Source organism: Gastrolobium bilobum, unplaced genomic scaffold (genome assembly GCF_033153095.1).
Source record: "Gastrolobium bilobum isolate Gb01-03AN ecotype WA unplaced genomic scaffold, APGP_CSIRO_Gbil_v1 utg9008, whole genome shotgun sequence".
Classification (NCBI taxonomy): Eukaryota; Viridiplantae; Streptophyta; class Magnoliopsida; order Fabales; family Fabaceae; genus Gastrolobium; species Gastrolobium bilobum.
In genome coordinates, this window is record NW_026898340.1 from 133178 (window position 1) to 152302 (window position 19125).

A 19125-nucleotide genomic window follows, 5' to 3' on the forward strand; every position below is an offset into this window, starting at 1 on the left:
ATGCTACAATAAGATGTCCTGTACAATATATGCAAGTGAAATAAATATTAACTGCTTGACTATACTTGACAAACTAGTCTCACATAGAGTAACAATTAAAACTTTATAATATATCTTCCAAAAAGAGAGCAATAATGAAAAATAAATTCACACAAGTGCCAGAAAAAGTACATACTTTGTAAGCTGCAGCAAGAGATATTGTTGCTTCTTGAACAACAAAACGAAGAGACTGGGATTCAGTTTTCAATGCGTGAAAAATACGAGCAGCCATGTCAATCTTTTCCCTGGAAGGACAGGGTACAGCTCAATCAGTAACTACGTAACACAACTCACAATCACAAAGGACCTAACTCAAGGAATGCAATTCTCTTTTTCAAAAAGAATTATTTATTAATTAAAAGATGAGAAAAACATGGAAAAACAATAAGAAATCATTAAAACAAAGAAAATATAAAAATTAAAAAATTAAACTCGAGAGCTTATCCAATCCCTTTGCTAATCCATGGAAGAAACCGCTCTAAAGGAACCATGTGCAGACATTCCCAGAGAAACATAGAAAACAACTCTAACCCATAAAAGATTTGAAGGAAGAAATCTCTTATAAAAATATTACTGTATTATGCTCCAACCTAAAGCACCACATCCCAGCACAGAGGAGGGCATACTTCCAAATGAACGTGTATTCCTTACTTCTACCAACACCTCAAAAATGGATGGAAATCAAGAGAGGCTGGACAAACCCATGGCCCCTAAGAAATCATGAAAAATAAATTTAAAACCTATAAAGCATCCTTACAATGCAAAAAAACAAAAAACAAAAATATTTGTCTAGAACCTTCGAAAACATGTTCTTTCATGACTAAAAGGTCATGGGTTCGAATCCAGGAAACAGCTTCTTTGCAATTATGCAAGGGTAAGGCTGCGTACAAGGATTTCTTCCACCCCACACTCGCTAGTCGGGTTTAACAGGAAGTGGTTTTCAACCTTCGAAAACATGTAATCGGTCAGGAGAAAGAGCCTTGTGAAGCCTACAAGTCTTCAACAGACAGAATTATTAATACTATTGAGCATCGCCGTCGAAACAAAAGTGTTCACAATCACATTGTAGAAAGACCTATCAATAACCTTTGAACATCTGGATTTTGAATCAAATATTGGATGGGTAACTGCACCCCCAAACCATATTTTTCCCTAATGTATGTATGCATATTGTATGCAATTGCACGCTAAAAACCTCTGTTCATGGCCCCTCTAAAAAGTATATAAGAAAATCAATGACATATCGCTTTTTTACTCAAACTTAAAAATACAATGAGCTATAAGTGAGGAGTTGCTTTCATATCCCACACGCTTTTTACTCTTCTTGGAATCCCAACTCACTTTCTCTAGAAAGCTTCCTCTTTCTTCTTTTCTACTGAGAAAAGGTTCCCCTAAAATAAATCACCCAAATCCCTCTCTTTTCTCTTTGCATTTTCCCTTTTGTAAATTCAGTGCTGTCATTTCTCCCCAGCACACATTATTGTTTAGTTTCAATAATTGTTTCAATTTTACATATTTATCTCTTCCCTTGTGAAGTAATATGGATATTTACTTCCATTCTGCATAACAGCAGGGCTTGGGATGTCACTCAATTCGAAGGGTTAATGTCACACTAAGTTCAAGGTAAGTTTGGCAAAGAAAACAATAAAATTGTATGAGTTGTATGCACACAATTAAGTGCCACAATTGTCAACATCCTTTACAAGGCACAACGGCTATCTACTACATACATAATCTCTTAAAAAATTATACATTATAAGTTGTTTATTTCAATTTTCAAGTGTACTACAACATTCTGCACTCTCAACCATATTTTCTGGTCCTGCCCCTGCAAATAAGTACCAACAAAAAAGAGGGGAAAAAAAAAACTTTACCACAAAAAGGGCAAAAAAATATGACCACAAGAAATAGAGATAGGGACCTGAAGAGGTGAGGCAAGCGCTGCGCAAGCAACCCAATTGCCTGATAAGCATAAGTTTTGACCTCCCGAGCACTAGCATCTGAGTTAATACATAAAAATTGAATATGAAATAAACTAATTTTATTCAAATAACTTAAAAGAGCTTTAATAACGTAAGTAAACCTGCTTCTGAACTTGAATAATTGTCAAGGGACTTCATAATTCCACTCAAAATAACAGGACCCATTAACTTAAGCTGATCAATTTTTGCCTGCACTTACAGTTACAGATATTAGAGATGATGAGGGAACAATAACTTGTACAGCTTCAATAAAGAACAACAGAACAAAACACAGTAAAACGTGTAACTCCCAGAAGTATGCATATATGGGGCAAAGGAGGACATGAAATCATTCTGAGTGTGTCCTAGTAGGTATAAGTGATAGTTTATCTTTCGTTTTTTTTTTTTTGGTAGATAGTTTATCTTTAACTCATCAAAGTAACATCCATAAACAAAAAGAATTCAATCAAAAGAAAGAAAAAAAGATTTAAAGCTAGGATTAGACTTTTTATCTTGCCAAAGTTACTGATCACTTGCAAATATATTTTAACAAAAATACTACTGGGTCTATGATGGGCCCCCAAAATATGTGTTTAAGAGGAAGAAGACCCGAAATCGGAGTGGATTGGGCCATGTGGAAGTGGGCAATAAAGAAGATAAAAAGGGAAAGATGAAAATGGATTGGGCCGTTTGGAAGTGGGCAATAAAGAGGTGGAAATAAGGAAAGATGAAACTGAGAAGAATAACCAACTTGGGACTGTTATGGGGTGTGAAGAGGAGTTAGTTAAAGAGGTGGAGACGTGGCAAGCACTGAATGGTGATTTAGAAGTGGGGGAAAACAGAATGGGGGAGGCTGTTGCATATATGTAAGGGGCATGGAAAAAGTAAGCCAAACATTGGGGTAAGGGAAAGAGAACTCTGCAAGATAGGGTTGTTTCTTGTGGAGGGAGAATGGGGATTGGTCTTGAGTCGAGTCTTTGATTTCTCAGCTGTTAAAGAGTCACTGTGAAGTTGTTTTCTGTTATCGGTATCGAGTCTTAGTATTGTAATTCAGCTGTTGCTTATTGAGTCTTTTTTGCATACTTTAAATTGTCATCCCTTGTTGGTTCTGTCCAAGTGGATTGACAGGTTGTTTGGATGAATATTGTAGGGTTTGTATACCCCAGATTGTGATTAATTCAATAGTGAATTATGTTTTATCAGTTGTGGTGCCATCAGTCTACTTGGGGTTTGGAACACTAAAAACTTAACACACAACTTAGGTACATAATTATTTGACCCAGTAGTTTATCGTATGTTTAAATTTCTACCACATCAGCCAATAGTGAAATAAAACCACATACCAAAAAGCTAATCTAAATATAAAAATAGAACCTATACAATTCATTTCAAACCAGTATTTGAATTGCAAACATCAAGCAGTATCTTCAACTGAACCATTTCTAAATAGTTTTTTTTTTCTTTTAGTAGACTTTCTAACCATTTCAACTGAATTATTTCTAGACAGTTACTGGGCTAAAAGTAATTTTTGTTCATAGGGTAAAATTTATGACAAATCAAAAGTCAAGCAGTATCATACTCACATGCTTAAATACCCACACAGTAAACTCCATTCCCAACTGCTTCAACCTTGAAGTGGTACCACTCCCTATTAAATTCAACAGTATAAAATATAAAAGCTAAAGAATAAAAAATAAGAGAGAACATTAGAGAAAAGACAAAAGTAAAGAAAACTCGCAGGGACATCCCAATCACTAACTATTATGTGATGTGTTTTTATGTATATTTTACATGGTCCTTTGAATTGTACAGCACTTGTCTGAAGTGCTGGTCTGATAATTCAGTTAGCTTGTTATTTTTCTGTTAATAGTTATTAGGTTGTTATTGATGAGCTGTAATCAGTTCATACTTCATACCTTCTTATGGAAGCTAGCCTCTCTTATAAATACAACTCTTATAATCAGTCTCATTAAATCAATGGTCAGAACACTGCAGTTTCCTGAGAATCTCTCTCTTTTCTCTCTTTTTCCCACTCTTTCCCTCACCTTCTCATTTTCTTGACAAAACCAAAAATGTTTGCGTACCATATTTTGATAGTGATAGAAGAATTTTAATTTACAAAAACAAAAGAAAAGTTACAATTTTAAAACCTATATAGAAGAGAAGAAATTTTATTAAAAGGAAAGAAGAATTGGAAGCAATAAGAAAGATAAGATATTGTTGAGATATATAGTCTCACATTGGTTGTATGTGCAACTAATGTGGAATTTATAAGGTCTTGGACACTCTCACCCTTTGAGCTAGCTTTTGGGGTGGTATATCCCAAGGTTCTTTACATGGTATCAAGAGCTGGTTATATTCCAGTCTCTTCCCCGTTCTGATTTATTTTTAAGTCATTTTCCTATTCTTTTTTTTTCGTTTTAGCCACTGCCCAAGCCAGAATCCTTACCTAGACACCTCCAACCACGAAACCAAGGCCACCATTAGGTTCAGAACAAAATTCTGAGCCAACCCACAGAAGACCCGTAGCAGTACTGTTCATTATTGTAGCAGTACCGTTCATTACTGTAGCAATTACTGTTTCACTGTGGCCAAGATTGCTCTCATTCATTGACTTTGGCGAGCAACCCTCTTCCTGTTTTGAGGGTCAAAATCATATTTGGAGGAACTTTTTTTCTGGGTACCTGGTAGAAAGCCATGGATGCTGAAAATTCTGAAATTTCGTCTGGAGCCTCACCCCTTCCCAACTCTTCGTCTTCTGGAGACAACCCAGCAATGCAGATCACCAATCACCGTTTAAATGGTAGGAACTATGTGCAATGGTGTCAATCTGTTAAGTTGTTTATCCAGGCTAAAGGGAAGATGGGGTATCTTGACGGAAAAAAAGTAAAACCAGCAGAACGTGAACCTGGTTATGATGCTTGGGTGACTGAAAATGCTTTAGTCATGACATGGCTGACTAATTCTATGGAACCAGCTATCAGTCAAACTTATTTATTTTTTGATACAGCTCAAGAAATTTGGAAAGTTGTTAAAGAATATTACTCTGACCTGGGCAATGCATCTCAGGCTTTTGATCTCAACACCAAGGTGAAAGAATTACGCCAAGGAGGGATGACTGTTACTGAATACCTCCTTGCTCTAAAAACACTGTGGCAAGAGTTGGATCTTTATGATAAAGCAGACCTTCAAGGTTTAGAAGCTAATGCAAGGTTCAAAAATTATATAGAGAAAAGGTGTCTCTATGATTTTCTTGCTGGCCTTAATTCTGATCTGGTCGATGTTGGCGGAAGAATATTGGGGCAAAACCCATTACCTTCCCTTGCTACTGCTTTTTCAGAAGTACGAAGGGAGGAGCTTCGCCGAAAAGTAATGTTGGGTAATAAGGACTCTAAGTCCTCTGATGGGTCTGCCCTTATAGAAAAGAATATTGTTCGTCCTTCTGGGGACTCAAAACGATCTGACCGTTGGTGTTCTCATTGCAATAAGGGTGGTCACACCCGTGAAAAATGTTGGGAAATTCATGGAAAACAACCAAACTGGAAACCAAAAGGACAGAACAAGAATCGTGCTAATCAAGTATCTTCCGAAGATAAAGGGGAGGTGTCTCATGTCCCTTCAAACCTTGATGGTGTTTTCCTCTCTAAGGCCCAGTATGAGCTATTTCAGAAACTGATATCTCAACCTGCCGAGGCAACTAGTCATGTTGCTCAAAAAGGTATGGCATTCCATGTTGAACGTAGTAATCGTTGGATTCTTGATTCAGGAGCCTCTGATCACATGACAGGTAATGCAACCTTATTTTTCTCCTACACCCCTTACTATCACCCGTCACGAATAAGAACAGCTGATAGGAATTTCTCCACTATTGCGGGGAAGGGATCCATTAAACTTTCTGAGCATATTATTTTGAATTCAGTCCTTCATGTTCCCTCTCTTACCTGTAACCTCATCTCAATCCATTAAACTTTCTGCCAATGCTTGTACCTTTTAGGAACAGGACTCGGGGACAATGATTGGCAGTGCTAGAGAGGAATAAGGGCTCTACTATTTTAAAGAGGATCCTTGTGAAAGGAGGATTTTTTCGAACCACTCTCTATGTTTATCAGATGACTGTAATGATGTTTTGTTATGACATCGTAGGTTAGGACACCCAAATTTTGTCTATCTTCAGAAGTTATTCCCGAACTTGTTCATCAATAAAAAGCCAAGTTCCCTTCTTTGTGATATTTGTCAGCTTGCAAAGCATTCTCGTGCCACTTATTCTCCTAAAAAATATCATGAATCTTCTCCCTTTACATTGATTCATAGTGATATTTGGAGACCTGCTCGTGAAAAAAATGTCTCGGATGCTCGTTGGTTTATTACTTTCATTGATGATCATTCTAGGGTATGTTGGGTATACCTCCTGAAAGATAAGTCTGATGCAGCATCCACCTTTAAAAACTTTCATGCTATGATTCAAACTCAATTCCAAACCTCTATCAAAATTCTGCGAACAGACAATGGTACTGAATATTTTAATTCTGTTTTTGGAGATTACCTAAACCAGCATGGAATTATTCATCAAAGTTCTTGTCCTAACACCCCTCAACAAAATGAGGTGGCTGAAAGGAAAAATAGACATCTAATTGAAGTTGCTCGAGCTCTCTTATTCACAATGCGTGTCCCTAAATATCTGTGGGGGGAAGCCATCTTGACAGCCTCTTATCTTATTAATCGGATGCCTTCTCGGGTACTACATTTTCATTCTCCTTTATCCTGCCTTACTAAATCTTTTCCTTCTTTCAAAGCTCTTTCTTCTCTTCCTCCCAAAATATTTGGTTGTCTGGTTTTTGTGCATATTCCTCCACATCAAAGGTACAAACTTGACCCTAAATCCATCAGATGTGTCTTCATAGGATATTCCCCTAATCAAAAAGGTTATAAGTGTTACTCACCTTCTCTCCGTAAGGTTTTTGTTTCCATGGATGTTACCTTTTATGAGACACAATCCTTTTTTTCCCCAACTTCTCTTCAAGGGGAGTCTATTGGTCTTGGTATGGATGAAGATAAGCCTGGGAAACCAAATGATGTTGTTGTCTTACCTTGGCCTTTGGAAACAGGGGGAGTTATTGGGAAGGAAACAGGGGGAGCAACTATACCTGAATCTAATGATCCTCCTTGTGATCCTCCTGGTAAATGGGAAAAATTTTAAAGCAGGCGCAAAACACATGAAGATACTCTAGACTGCCAGGATCCTGACTCGATTCCTTGTTCCAGCAACCCACTTGAATGTACTAGTACAACCAACATTGATATGCCTATTGCTCTTCGGAAAGGTACTAGATCTTGCACTGCTCATCCTATTTCTCATTATATCTCATATGAAAAGTTGTCTCCAGGTTTTCGTGCTTTCAACACTGTTAGATAGTACCAAGATATCCAAAAATATCCAAGAAGCACTTGATGACCCAAAATGGAGGAATGCAGTATTAGAAGAAATGGATGCACTTACAAAAAATGGAACATGGGAGTTTGTGACATTACCTAAAGGAAAGAAAACTGTTGGTTGCAAGTGGTGTTCACAATAAAATTCAATGCAGACAATAGCATCAATAGGTATAAGGCCAGATTAGTTGCTAAGGGATTTACTCAGACTCATGGGATAGATTATCAGGAGACATTTGCTCCTGTTGCCAAACTTAACACTATCCGCGTTCTGCTATCTCTTGCCGCCAACCTTGATTGGCCATTGCAACAGTTAGATGTTAAGAATATCTTCTTGAATGGTGATCTACATGAGGAAGTTTACATGGATCCACCTCCTAGTTTTGAAAAAGGGGATGGTTTTGTGTGCAAGTTGCAGAAGTCTCTCTATGGACTTAAACAATCTCTCAGAGAATGGTTTGGGAAATTTACTCAAGTTGTTAAGGGAAGAGGGTTCACCCAAGCTCAGACTGATCACACTTTATTTTTTAAATACTCCGACAAAGGAAGAATTGCTATTCTGATCGTTTATGTTGATGACATAATTGTCACTGGTAATGATAGCGAGGAGATAACCTCTTTAAAAAAATGTTTAGCTGACCAGTTTGAACTAAAAGATCTTGGATCTCTCAAATATTTCCTTGGCATGGAAATTGCTCAGAGTAAGGAAGGAATTTCTTTAACTCAGAAAAAATACATTCTAGACCTGTTGCAAGAAACAGGTATGCTTGGGTGCAAGCCGGCAGAGACTCCAATTGAAGCTAATATCAAGATGGGAGTTGAGGACGGGGAAGATGTTGATAGAGAGCAGTACCAGAGACTAGTGGGGAAATTAATCTATTTGTCTCACACTCGTCCTGATATTGCTTTTGCTGTGAGCATGGTTAGCCAATTCATGCATTCTCCTAAGGAAAAACACCTTAGTGTTGTTTATAGAATTCTCAAATACCTCAAAAATACCCTTGTCGAGGAATTTTCTTTAAAAAAGGGCACAAAAGGATGATTGAAATCTATACAGATGCAGACTGGGTTGGCTCTGCAATGGACCGAAGATCTACTTCAGGATATTGTACTTATGTATGGGGAAACCTTGTGACCTGGAGAAGTAAGAAACAAACTGTTGTTGCAAGAAGTAGTGCAGGAGCGAAATGTCGGGCTCTAGCCCATGGTATTTGTGAAGGAATTTGGTTACGAAGGCTTCTGGAGGAGTTGAAGATCTCTTATTCCCTACCTATCAGATTATATTGTGATAATAAGGCTGCTGTCAGCATTGCTCAAAATCTTGTTCATCATGACAGAACAAAACATGTGGAAGTTGATCGTCACTCTATCAAAGAGAAATTAGAAGACGGTAGTGTATGCTTGACATATATACCTACCAAGGAACAGACGGCAGATATCCTCACCAAAGGATTACTTAAGCCGACCTTTGAGAATTTGATCAGCAAGTTGGGAATAATCAATATATATCTCCCAACTTGAGGGGGAGTGTAGAATATGTAGAATATTCTAGATAGTATTTATTGATGTAGTTAGTAGTTGTATATTTAGTTGGTAGTTGTATATTTATTGATGTAGTTGGTGGTTGTATATTTATTAAAGTAGTTGAGGTAGTTGGATGTACTCAATATAAAAAGGACCCATTGGGTCTCTCAATGAATCAAGAAAGTATTATTCAGACAAAACACTTCTTCTTTTCTTCATGGTATCAGAGCCTCGTCGCCCCCCACTTTCTCTTGTGGCGTTTCTTAGCACAGGTAGGCTGGGCCTGTTGCATTGTCCACTCTTCAAGCCCAACTGGCTCTCGTGTGAAGGGGCGTGTTGAGATATATAGTCCCACATTGGTTGTATGTGCAACTAATGTGAGTTTATAAGGTCTTGGGCACTCCCACCCTTTGAGCTAACTTTTGGGGTGGTGTATCCCAAGGTTCTTTACAGATATCCATTTTTTCCCTATAGTGTTCAGACCATGGTTTATTAAAATTTAGAAAGGAAGATTATAATTCCTATTCATGTTTGAATGGGATCATTTAATAAATTGTTTAAATAGAAGAAAAATTATTATCACAAAAGAAATATTATATTTTCCATCTTTAAGAATTGCTCATTCTCATTTTCTATATCTTCTCATTTCTCTTAATATTATAATCTGTTTCCAAAAATTAACAAAAAGAAACAAAAAAAGCAAACTTCCTCACAGAAAAGTACTATGACCTCAAAGATTTCATCTATAAATATATACCACAACAATATACACAATAGATTAAGCCATTAAGTAGTTAACACATGCCCAAGTCTCATTACTATAGTGCATGTGTGAGTCCAGGATAAATGTAAAACCTTAACTATTTTGGCCAGTATCAATTCTTAAGCAATCATTTTATTTTATTTTTGGATTGCTGCACTGGTTTCCGGGGCTTCGCCCCGACTATGTCCAGTCCGACCCGGGTAGGTTATCTAGCATTGGCAGGTGAGTCTCCCAGCGAGGATTTTCTGCATACACAAGGTCTCGAACTCGAGTCCTTGCTTAAGCGAACCCAAGTACCTTACCACTTGAGCCAACCCCCGTTGGTCTTAAGCAATCATTTTGTAACAAAATGGTCCACCAGTTTCATAGAGGACCACAAAATATTAGCAGATATAAGGTCAAAATCATTAAATACAAGAACATTCTATTACCATAGATGCAACCAAAAATGCACTGCAATGTGGATGGGAAACTGTTTGCTGCTGCAATAGACCGGCAGAATATAGACATTAATTTTGCCTTTAAAGCAGGACTCCCAGGACTGATTCTTGATTCTGAATCAACCTGCTCAACTCCAAAAGTACCTACATTCAGCGTCAATCATGTATCAATAATGAAGAGCAAACAAAAAGAAACCAAGAAAAAACCAAATCAGCTCTCTTATATGATATGCCAGAAAACTGAATAGACGTACAAGATAAAATAAGAGTTCACCAAACATAAAAAGTAAATGTCAAGCAAAAAGGCATACAAAAAACATCAATAAATGTCTAGTATAGCTATCAAAGGCATATAAACTCCACAATAGGTTATGACTTGGAAGAAGCTAACCAGTAAAAAAAATCACAAAGATTACATCATTCTCCTAATTTTTATGTTTTGGAATGAATAAAATATTATTAGGAAACAAATGTAGTGGAGCACATTCTCTTGATGATTCCAAAAATTTAAAACCACGAACAAGAGCGGCTGTTACCTTATATCCTCTTTTTGTCCCTCCACTTTTTCAGTAAGAATCAACACAAAAAAAGAGGACTGAAATTGCAGGTGGATACCTAAGAATCGTCTTATATTTCTTACATGCCCCCTCAAACAAGAGCATGGCCAATACATAGGCTCTTTTGCCTTGAGTTGAAATTTCACTTAATTATGAAAAATGGGAGAGCAACTCAACTAGTAATAAAGCATCGAAGACCATCAAGACGACCCAGTTCAAACACAAAAGATATGTACAGAGTTACCCAGAAGAGATACAACATTATTTGAAATATGAAAAAATAATAGGAAGTTAGGAACAACCTCATTTAAATCAAGGAGACTCTCATGCACACATATTTTTAAGAGTTAATTTATATAAAAGACTCATGCAGGTTTGCATGTACGATTCTGTTGAGATATATAGTCCCACATTGGTTGTATGGGCAACTAATGTGACCTTTATAAGGCCTTGGGCACTCCCACCCTTTGAGCTAGCTTTTGGGGTGGTGTATCTTAAGGTTCTTTACATAGTATCAGAGCTTGAGTGACTATAAGGTTACAAGTTCGATCCTCACCGCCCCCACTTTAAAGTGGAATTAAAATAAATAAAAAAAAGCACAAAAAAGTAAACAAAAAATTGGGCCTGTGCATAATCCACGCTTCAAGCCCAATGGGCTCTTGTGTGAGGGGGCGTGTTGAGATATATAGTCCCACATTCGTTGTATGGGCAACTAATGTGACCTTTATAAGGCCTTGGGCACTCTCACCCTTTGAGCTAGCTTTTGGGATGGTGTATCCCAAGGTTCTTTACAGATTCACATGAAACTTCACATATATGCATATGATCATGAACAAGTTGATGAGAAAAACAATTAAAAATATTTTAATTCTATAATTTTGACAAAAACACATTGCCTTGTATCAACAAGATTTATCATAGCATACCATTAAATAGCAAAAAGAGTCTGTTGAGCAGATTTAAATCATCTAAATTAGCACCACTGGCCTTCTTCTTTAAAAGCTCCTCGCCTCTCTTAACAACAGGCTCTTCACTTGAGTTAATTGATCAAATAACACGTGATCATCCACAAATAAAACACCAAAAAGATATGAATCAGTAAGACAAGTTAAATAAGAAAGTGTTAAAATGATTTGTTTGAGTATGTTTAAATTGTAAAGGAGGTCGGAATCTTGAATTGTATTACAATATTGAGAGGTTACAATATATATAGACACCACATTTGTGTTAAGCAAGGAAACAAATCACTCCTAATAGAGAGGAAATAAAAACTGATTCTAATTGATCCTAGAGAGGAATTAGGGATATGACAACATACGGAAAGTAATCTTCCTGATTTTCTACATAGTAACATGAGAACTACTACATACCAATCTACAGAGGCAGCAATATACAAAGGATAAACAAGCTCTGGGGCAAGCTCCATAGCTTGAATGACATTCAAAATACCCAACTGCACCAACAAAAGAACAAGATAAGATAGCTTGCAGTATATGCACAACTGGAATACTCTTATTCATTCAAACATGTAAACACTGACAAGTTAGCATATGTATTCAAATGAAAATTTAGAAACATCAAATAAAATGAACATATTGAGGTAACAGTGTTTCTTTAGACATGAGAATAAATGTGAAGGAAGATAGATAGCAGTGGAGGGAGTTACCAGCTCTGAGAACTATGGTAATAACATCAACAACATATACTATCCAACCTTTCCATGATTACCTTTCTTCGTAAAAGTTCATCATTTTGCAACTGTTGTTTCCCTGTAACACGATTGGCTTGAGCAACGGAAAGTCCAAGAGGGAATCCACTACTGCAACAAAGCAAACCCTACCATTCGATTTAAATAGGAACACTAATTTGTGTTAAAAAAAATTCAAATATTATAAGCTCCTTTTAGCATAAACTCAGCTACGGACCTTTGAGACACCCGCTGATACAACATTGTATGAAGACAAAACTCAATAAACAGCTCCCTATCTTGAGAATTATCCACTTTTTTATACTTTGCAGCAACTTCATCACCAATATGACTAGAGTGGCATTCACCAATTACCTAAAAGCAAGAAGCAATCCATTAGGTGTAGTCATATCCTAATGATGTACAACAGAGAATGATCCTTGCAAGCACGTATCAGAGCAGATAAGACTCTAAACTGGGACAGAAATTTCCGGCAATCAGCATTCAGGTGCAGATACATATTTTGAGTCCCTTGGAATTTTTCTCCCTCTTTTCTCCCGTCCCACCCAAGACACAATGCAATTAAAGTCAATACTTAAAGTTCTCCCAGCATCTCTACTTGTGGGTTTGGGGGATAACAAAAACAGAAAAACTTATTGTAAGCAAGCATCTCTTCTTGTGTCAGAACATATTTAAGTAGCATGCTTTCACTTTCAAAATCAGCGTTTGGTTTATAGATATTTAGAGACACACACACATCAACAGTATTTTTTAAGGCCACCTTTGTCTGTCATGTCTTTCAGGGGGCTGATGTAAAAAAGGATGCTTGACAGAAACCCATATATTCAAGAAATCCAAGTGCTCTTAATGTTGTTAGTGGACACTTTTTCCCACCAAAACATCCTTTTGTTATAATTCCCTAGCAAAGAAACTTAGAACTTCCCTCCAAATTTTTCCTTTTAGATCCTTCCCGGTTCACTTAAAAGAAATATCTCCAAAGCTTAAGCCTTTCTTGGAGAGAATAGGGACAAAAAAGAGTCCCAAGTCTGAGTGCACTGAACAATTAAAATTGCCAACTCAGAAACCATATATCAACACTGAAAATAATTCACGAACAGTCTTCTACAACTGTATTTATAACCAGGACAATCCCCAATGCTAATGCAATTTGACGTCTATAATACTATTTGGTGCATTTGGTTAGAGCGCAATACTCATACATTTACAAAGGTTTCTTTGGCTAAACTGTTGATTTGGATCAAATTAAGTAATTAGCATCTATTTGGTGTTTAAAGCACATGGTCTTTTTGGAAGTTTTCCCAACAGGTATGCAGAAGGATTGGCAGCTGTGCTCCATTGATGTTTTCTATCTTCCTTTTTCTCTATGGAGGATCCCTGATGAACTTCTTCTTTGATCCCCCCAAAAATAAATAAATAAATAAATAAAATAATAAAAGAGGATATCCTGAAGCACACAAAAACATGGATACGAACATAGACATAACTCCATACGTGCATTAGTGAAATTCACATACAAGATTCAATTTTGATGAACAATTTCTCTTCCTAGAATCAGTCATACTCCTACAGGATTGTTTGCTTCGTTCTCTTGTTTGATTTTGAAATAACCGTCATGAGTGCAGTCACTGCATTATACAAGTTTCCAAATATATTTCCCAGTATTTATCGACAGGTTTTTAGAAATGGAAAAGGAAAAACCCCAGTACACAAAAGCTTCCCAACTTTGCGAGAGCACGGGTGAGGGTCAGTTGTACGCAGCCTTACCTTGTATTTTGCAAAGATGTTTGATACAATCAGGTCCAAGACATACAAAAGGGACAAATCAAGGCGAGTATGGATCCAAAACAAACAAGGCCCAAATGAAACAGAAGAGCAACTCTCAGATACAGACACGTCAGCAATAGGAAGACACGTCAGCAATAGGAAGTCCCAAGAATACCCCGTAACAGAATGGTGCATGAAGTGTCATGAGTTGGTTATATGGAGAGGAAGGAGGAAGGGGAGAGGGGAGCAGAAGAATGAAGAATAGAGTTCTTGGGAGAGTGTGGGACCTCTAGAATTGTCTCACTGTTATCTTTTCTTTTACCTTTTACTTGCTGGTTTGGGTTGATGTAATTTTCCTTTAATATGAACAATTCTCTGTCTCAGAGTGTTATCTTCAAGATGAATAATACAAATGAGTGTTTAGATCTCTTTTTTCCTTGTTGATTGTGATAATTACTGGGTTGTTCTGTTATAAACGTAACAATGTTGTTTTCCAGACTCAAACATGAGACCTTATAGTCACAAAGAAGCAACCTTATCATTTGCTCCAAGGTTCTCCGTATATCAATATGCTTTTACAATTACCATAAAAAAATTCTAAATTGTTTAACTTTGAACATGGTAATAAGGGTAGTATTTAATCCAAAAGCAAAGGATAGAGTGATGTTTTTAACGTATGGCTTCATTGTTCTACTTTGTACTTAGACTTTCTTCTTTTGGAGGATTCCATATCCTCCTCAAGCTGTACTTTTACCTCTAACAAAACTTTTCTCTCAAAATTCAAAAAAATAAGATATGGCTTCATTGTTTAAAACAAAAAGTGTCAAATTGTCTAAGCCGACACAACCCTCACTATCTCAGTAAAGGCAGTCATCACAGGACAACGTTAGAACAAGAAAACATAAAAAGGATATGTAAAAGGGGTGCCACACGTAAACATAAGCATCATAGAGAAGGAGCACATAACCGCTGCACAATTTTTGACAAAGTAGCCGTTTGGCCCGGCTTATTTTTAGTTTCTCTTCTACTTGAAAGGAGAAGCTAGACCAAACACTTTTCTAGAGAAGTTCTTAAAAAGAAAAGAAGATTTATTTTGTTAAGAAAAACCAGAAGTTGTTAGGAAAAACTTATGGCTTCTCCGTTTAGCCGTTCTTTGTCAATCACCGCCTTCGACTTTGTAGGACAAACGTTTTGTGGGAAACCATTTCCCTTTGTCTCACAAACCAATCTTCAATTGCATTCCCTTTTGTGGGAAACCATTTCCCTTTGTCTCACAAACCAATCTTCAATTGCATTCCCTTTTGTGGGAAACCATTTCCATTTGTCTCACAAACCAATCTTCCATTGCATTCATTACTTTCGGCAAGAACCTCTTGCTCTAGTGACGAGATCTGCGTTCGTCACTCTCAGCAGCGACCTCTTGCTTCAGCAACTATATTACAACCTCCTACTATAGATATTTTCACTAATCTCCACCATAAATTTTTGGGTGAAAGATTGTTCAAAAGTAAGGGGCTGTTTAGTCAATAGAAGTGTTTTCATTGCCTCAATATGTAATATTTATTCACATAAATTTTATTTGTGAATGGCTTCAAAGATAACTCACATTTTTTGGGCCCAGTTTTCGGCAAACAGTTTGCAGACATGAAAAAATATTGGTCAAACACCAAACAACTTTAGCCTAGTTTTAGCATAATTTTTAAGAGCAAATTTTTATCTTTAGCCATTAAGCTACAAAAAAGCCAGGCCACTGCATAAAAAGGATATGTAAAAGGTGAGCTACATGTAAATATAAGCATCATAGAGAAGGAGCGTGTAACCACTGCAAAATGTTTTACAGAACATATTACAGATAAAAGAAAAAGGGAAATCATAAAGTCACTGAGCAAGGGAGGGATGAAATGGCCAAAGTCAATACCTTACTTTGGCCTCATAGTCACACTTACAAACTCAAATTAATGAAAAGCATCAATTGAAGTGGTATAGAATATTTAAGATATATAATAATGGAAAGACTCAGAATGTTTGATACCTTAACAATGATTCTAAGTATAATTTCCTGGTGTTGGGGAGGAAGTTTTGCGATGTTCTCCAAGAGAATAGGTGCCAAATCTTCCTTTTCCTATTCCAAATTCACGGGGCATTAGATTGTCTCCACAAGTTCCATGATAAGCATTCCATAATGGAAAACAAATAATATATAATTTGATAATTTAGATACAGTTGATTGAAACTACTGATCAATTTTGTCTATCTGATAATGAAACATAACTTACTTCTGAGAATTTAACCAAATGCTGAAAAAGGAATTACCAGCATCAAAACTGACATTGTAGCCACAAAATTGTCATAAAAATAGAAACTAGGATATAAAGAATGAGAGACCTTTGCATTAACACGCTGAAAAGCCATCTCTATATACACAACGCAGAAGTTCCTTATTATAGGGGTAGCACCAGATTCTGAGTACAATTTCCATAACTCAGACAAAGGCAAACCAATATCAGGCTGGAGCTTCACTCTTTTGTTTACGTGACTCAAAATCTCAAGAACCTGTCACAAGCACAAATTACAGCAAAGAAGATGAAATTGACCGCGAAAAAATTATATACATTTGCATAAACTCTTCATTATTCTAACAAGTGCAACACAATCTCACTATGCCAAAGCAAATTATCTTTCCTCTTTCCTAATCCATTCATTCAGAAATATAACATAAGCATAATCAGCGCAACGTTTCGCTAGCATTGATGAATTTCCGAATTCGATTTACAAGGGAGAACTAAGAAAAGCAACAGCGGAGTTGAAATTAGCGTACCTTGTTGCGAACGGAGAGAGATTGAGAGGAGAGGGAGGAGATGCAGAAGGGAAGAACTTTGGAGAGCAAGGGTTCCAACTTGGAATCGTCGCAGAGAGCCAAAGAGGTCAGCATCCGATCCAGTAGTTCTTCTATCTCCAAGTCGGTCTTCACAGCGAGCTTCGTTGCTGTTGTTGACGACGACGATGATGATGAGTCCGCCATTTTTCGTTTCTCTGTGATTCTTTCTTCACTAACAAACTTTTGTTTATAGGGCGGAAAGTAGGAAATGGGAACAAACACGGTATTAATATTAATATATAGGGGCGCTTGCTGCTTGCGCTTTAAGACTGCTGTGGACTAGTCCCTGCTGTGCTCTTTACCTCCAACTCACCCTTGGCCTTCAATTGTGGAGAGAATTACAAAGAATTACAATGTCAATTAGGGGGTGAAAAATAAAATTCCTTGGGATGGAAAAATTATTTGGCTTGATAAGAGGTGAAAAAAAAATATGGCTGAAATTTTTTATTTTTTTTTGTTTTCTATAAAATAGTTGGGGAAGATTATCATTGAAAGGTGGAATTGTTTTTTCCCATGTTGTGGGAAAATGAACACACAATATCCTCAACATTCTCGAAAAATTTTGGCGTACCAAACACCTTTAGTAACTTATTCAAAAAACAAAAAAATTCTTATCATATTCCCATAAATTATTTTTTTCTGGTAAAAAAAATTTCTCCTTTATTAAACATCCAAGAAAACAATTTTTGGCTGCGCAAAAAAAAATTATGTAGTACTTACATCATATAGAAGTAAGTAAGTCCAATTGTAAAGAAAAAAGAGATAAAAGATAAAGTAGGATATTCTTATTATTAAATATTTCTACTACCAATATATTATCACTCTCATATCATCAAATTCTACTTTTCATATTAAAAAAAAAAAAATCTACTTTTCAGCCGATAATCTCTCAAAAGTTTACGAAGAAAGAGAAAAAAAAAAGAATTTTTAATATATTTCACGAAATATATAGTTACATTAAAGTGGTAGTTGATTGGTAATAAAAATATTTGATAATAAGAATATCTATATCATAAAATATTAGTGGAATTTACTTACTTTTATGTAAGTGTAATAGAAAAAAAATTCTACAGCTAAAGTAGAAGCAAGAAACCCAATAATTAATTCATAAACTCTTCGTGAACTACAACCAAAATACAATAAGAATTTATTAAAGAAGTACAATTATTATGATAAATAACACAAGTCATTTATTAAAAAATAAACACGAGTTAACATAAATTAAAAACTTATGGCACGCTTATATGCAATTAGGGTTGTGCATGAGTCAGGTCGGGTCAGATTTTTGTGCCGACTCGACCCAACTTGGTTTTTATAGGTCAGGTATTTTGACTTGGCCCGCTTTAATTTGATCCAAGTCAGGTCTGTCCTAGTTTGGATTTTTTTGAAGTAGTTCAGAACTGGGTCGGATCTGAAGTTCTTCTGACTTGATTTCTGAAGTAGGTCAAATCTGACCTGACCCGTTTTTGACTTAGTTTCGTCACAGAATTTCGTCGAAATTTATACGTTGCAAATGACGAAAATTTCGTCACAAAATTATTTTTTCGTCGGAATACTTTTTGTCGAAAAGCGACGAAATTTTTTCTCTAATAAAAATTTTAACAAAAATAAATTTTCTATCGAAATTTAGTTTCCGTCAAAAGTTTTGACGAAAATAATTTCCTCCATCAAATGTTTTAAACGGAAAAAGAATTCCGTCAAAAATTTTGACGGAATGTTTTTCGTTCAAAATTTAGATGGGAATGTGTTCTGACGAAAATTTTGACAGAAATTGTTTTGAGGAAAATGTTTAGTTCGAAACTTTCGACGAAATTTAGATTCTCTAAAGAATTTAGACAGAATATTTTTTCCGACAAATTTTTTTATCGAAATATTTTTTGTCAAAAATTTTTACGAAATTTTTTGACAGAAATATGTTCCGTTGAAAATTTTGATTGAAATGTTTTTTATCAAAAAACTTGACGTTAGTAAAAAAGTTTCGATGGAAATGTGTTTCGTTAAAATTTTCGACGAAATTTTTTTTTGTCAAAAAATTTAACGAAAATGTTTTCGTCGAAAAAT

At 36.1% G+C, this 19125-nt stretch overlaps 1 protein-coding gene across 1 annotated transcript in view; it reads right to left on the reverse strand.

Annotated features, from left to right (window-relative positions):
• The window catches only part of LOC133315038 (uncharacterized), a 61047-nt gene extending 43808 nt beyond the window's left edge, over nt 1-17239 (reverse strand). Inside the window, exons 1-12 of the mRNA XM_061516584.1 lie at nt 17005-17239; nt 16572-16739; nt 16219-16308; nt 12640-12776; nt 12443-12533; nt 12085-12167; nt 11641-11747; nt 10149-10301; nt 3584-3648; nt 2123-2210; nt 1961-2039; nt 176-284 (exon numbers count right to left, since the gene is read on the reverse strand). Of these exons, the coding sequence (XP_061372568.1) occupies nt 176-284; nt 1961-2039; nt 2123-2210; nt 3584-3648; nt 10149-10301; nt 11641-11747; nt 12085-12167; nt 12443-12533; nt 12640-12776; nt 16219-16308; nt 16572-16739; nt 17005-17208 (1374 nt within the window). The 5' untranslated portion in view covers nt 17209-17239. The remainder of the gene's footprint in view (nt 1-175; nt 285-1960; nt 2040-2122; nt 2211-3583; nt 3649-10148; nt 10302-11640; nt 11748-12084; nt 12168-12442; nt 12534-12639; nt 12777-16218; nt 16309-16571; nt 16740-17004) is intronic.
• Nucleotides 17240-19125: the final 1886 nt, after the last annotated feature.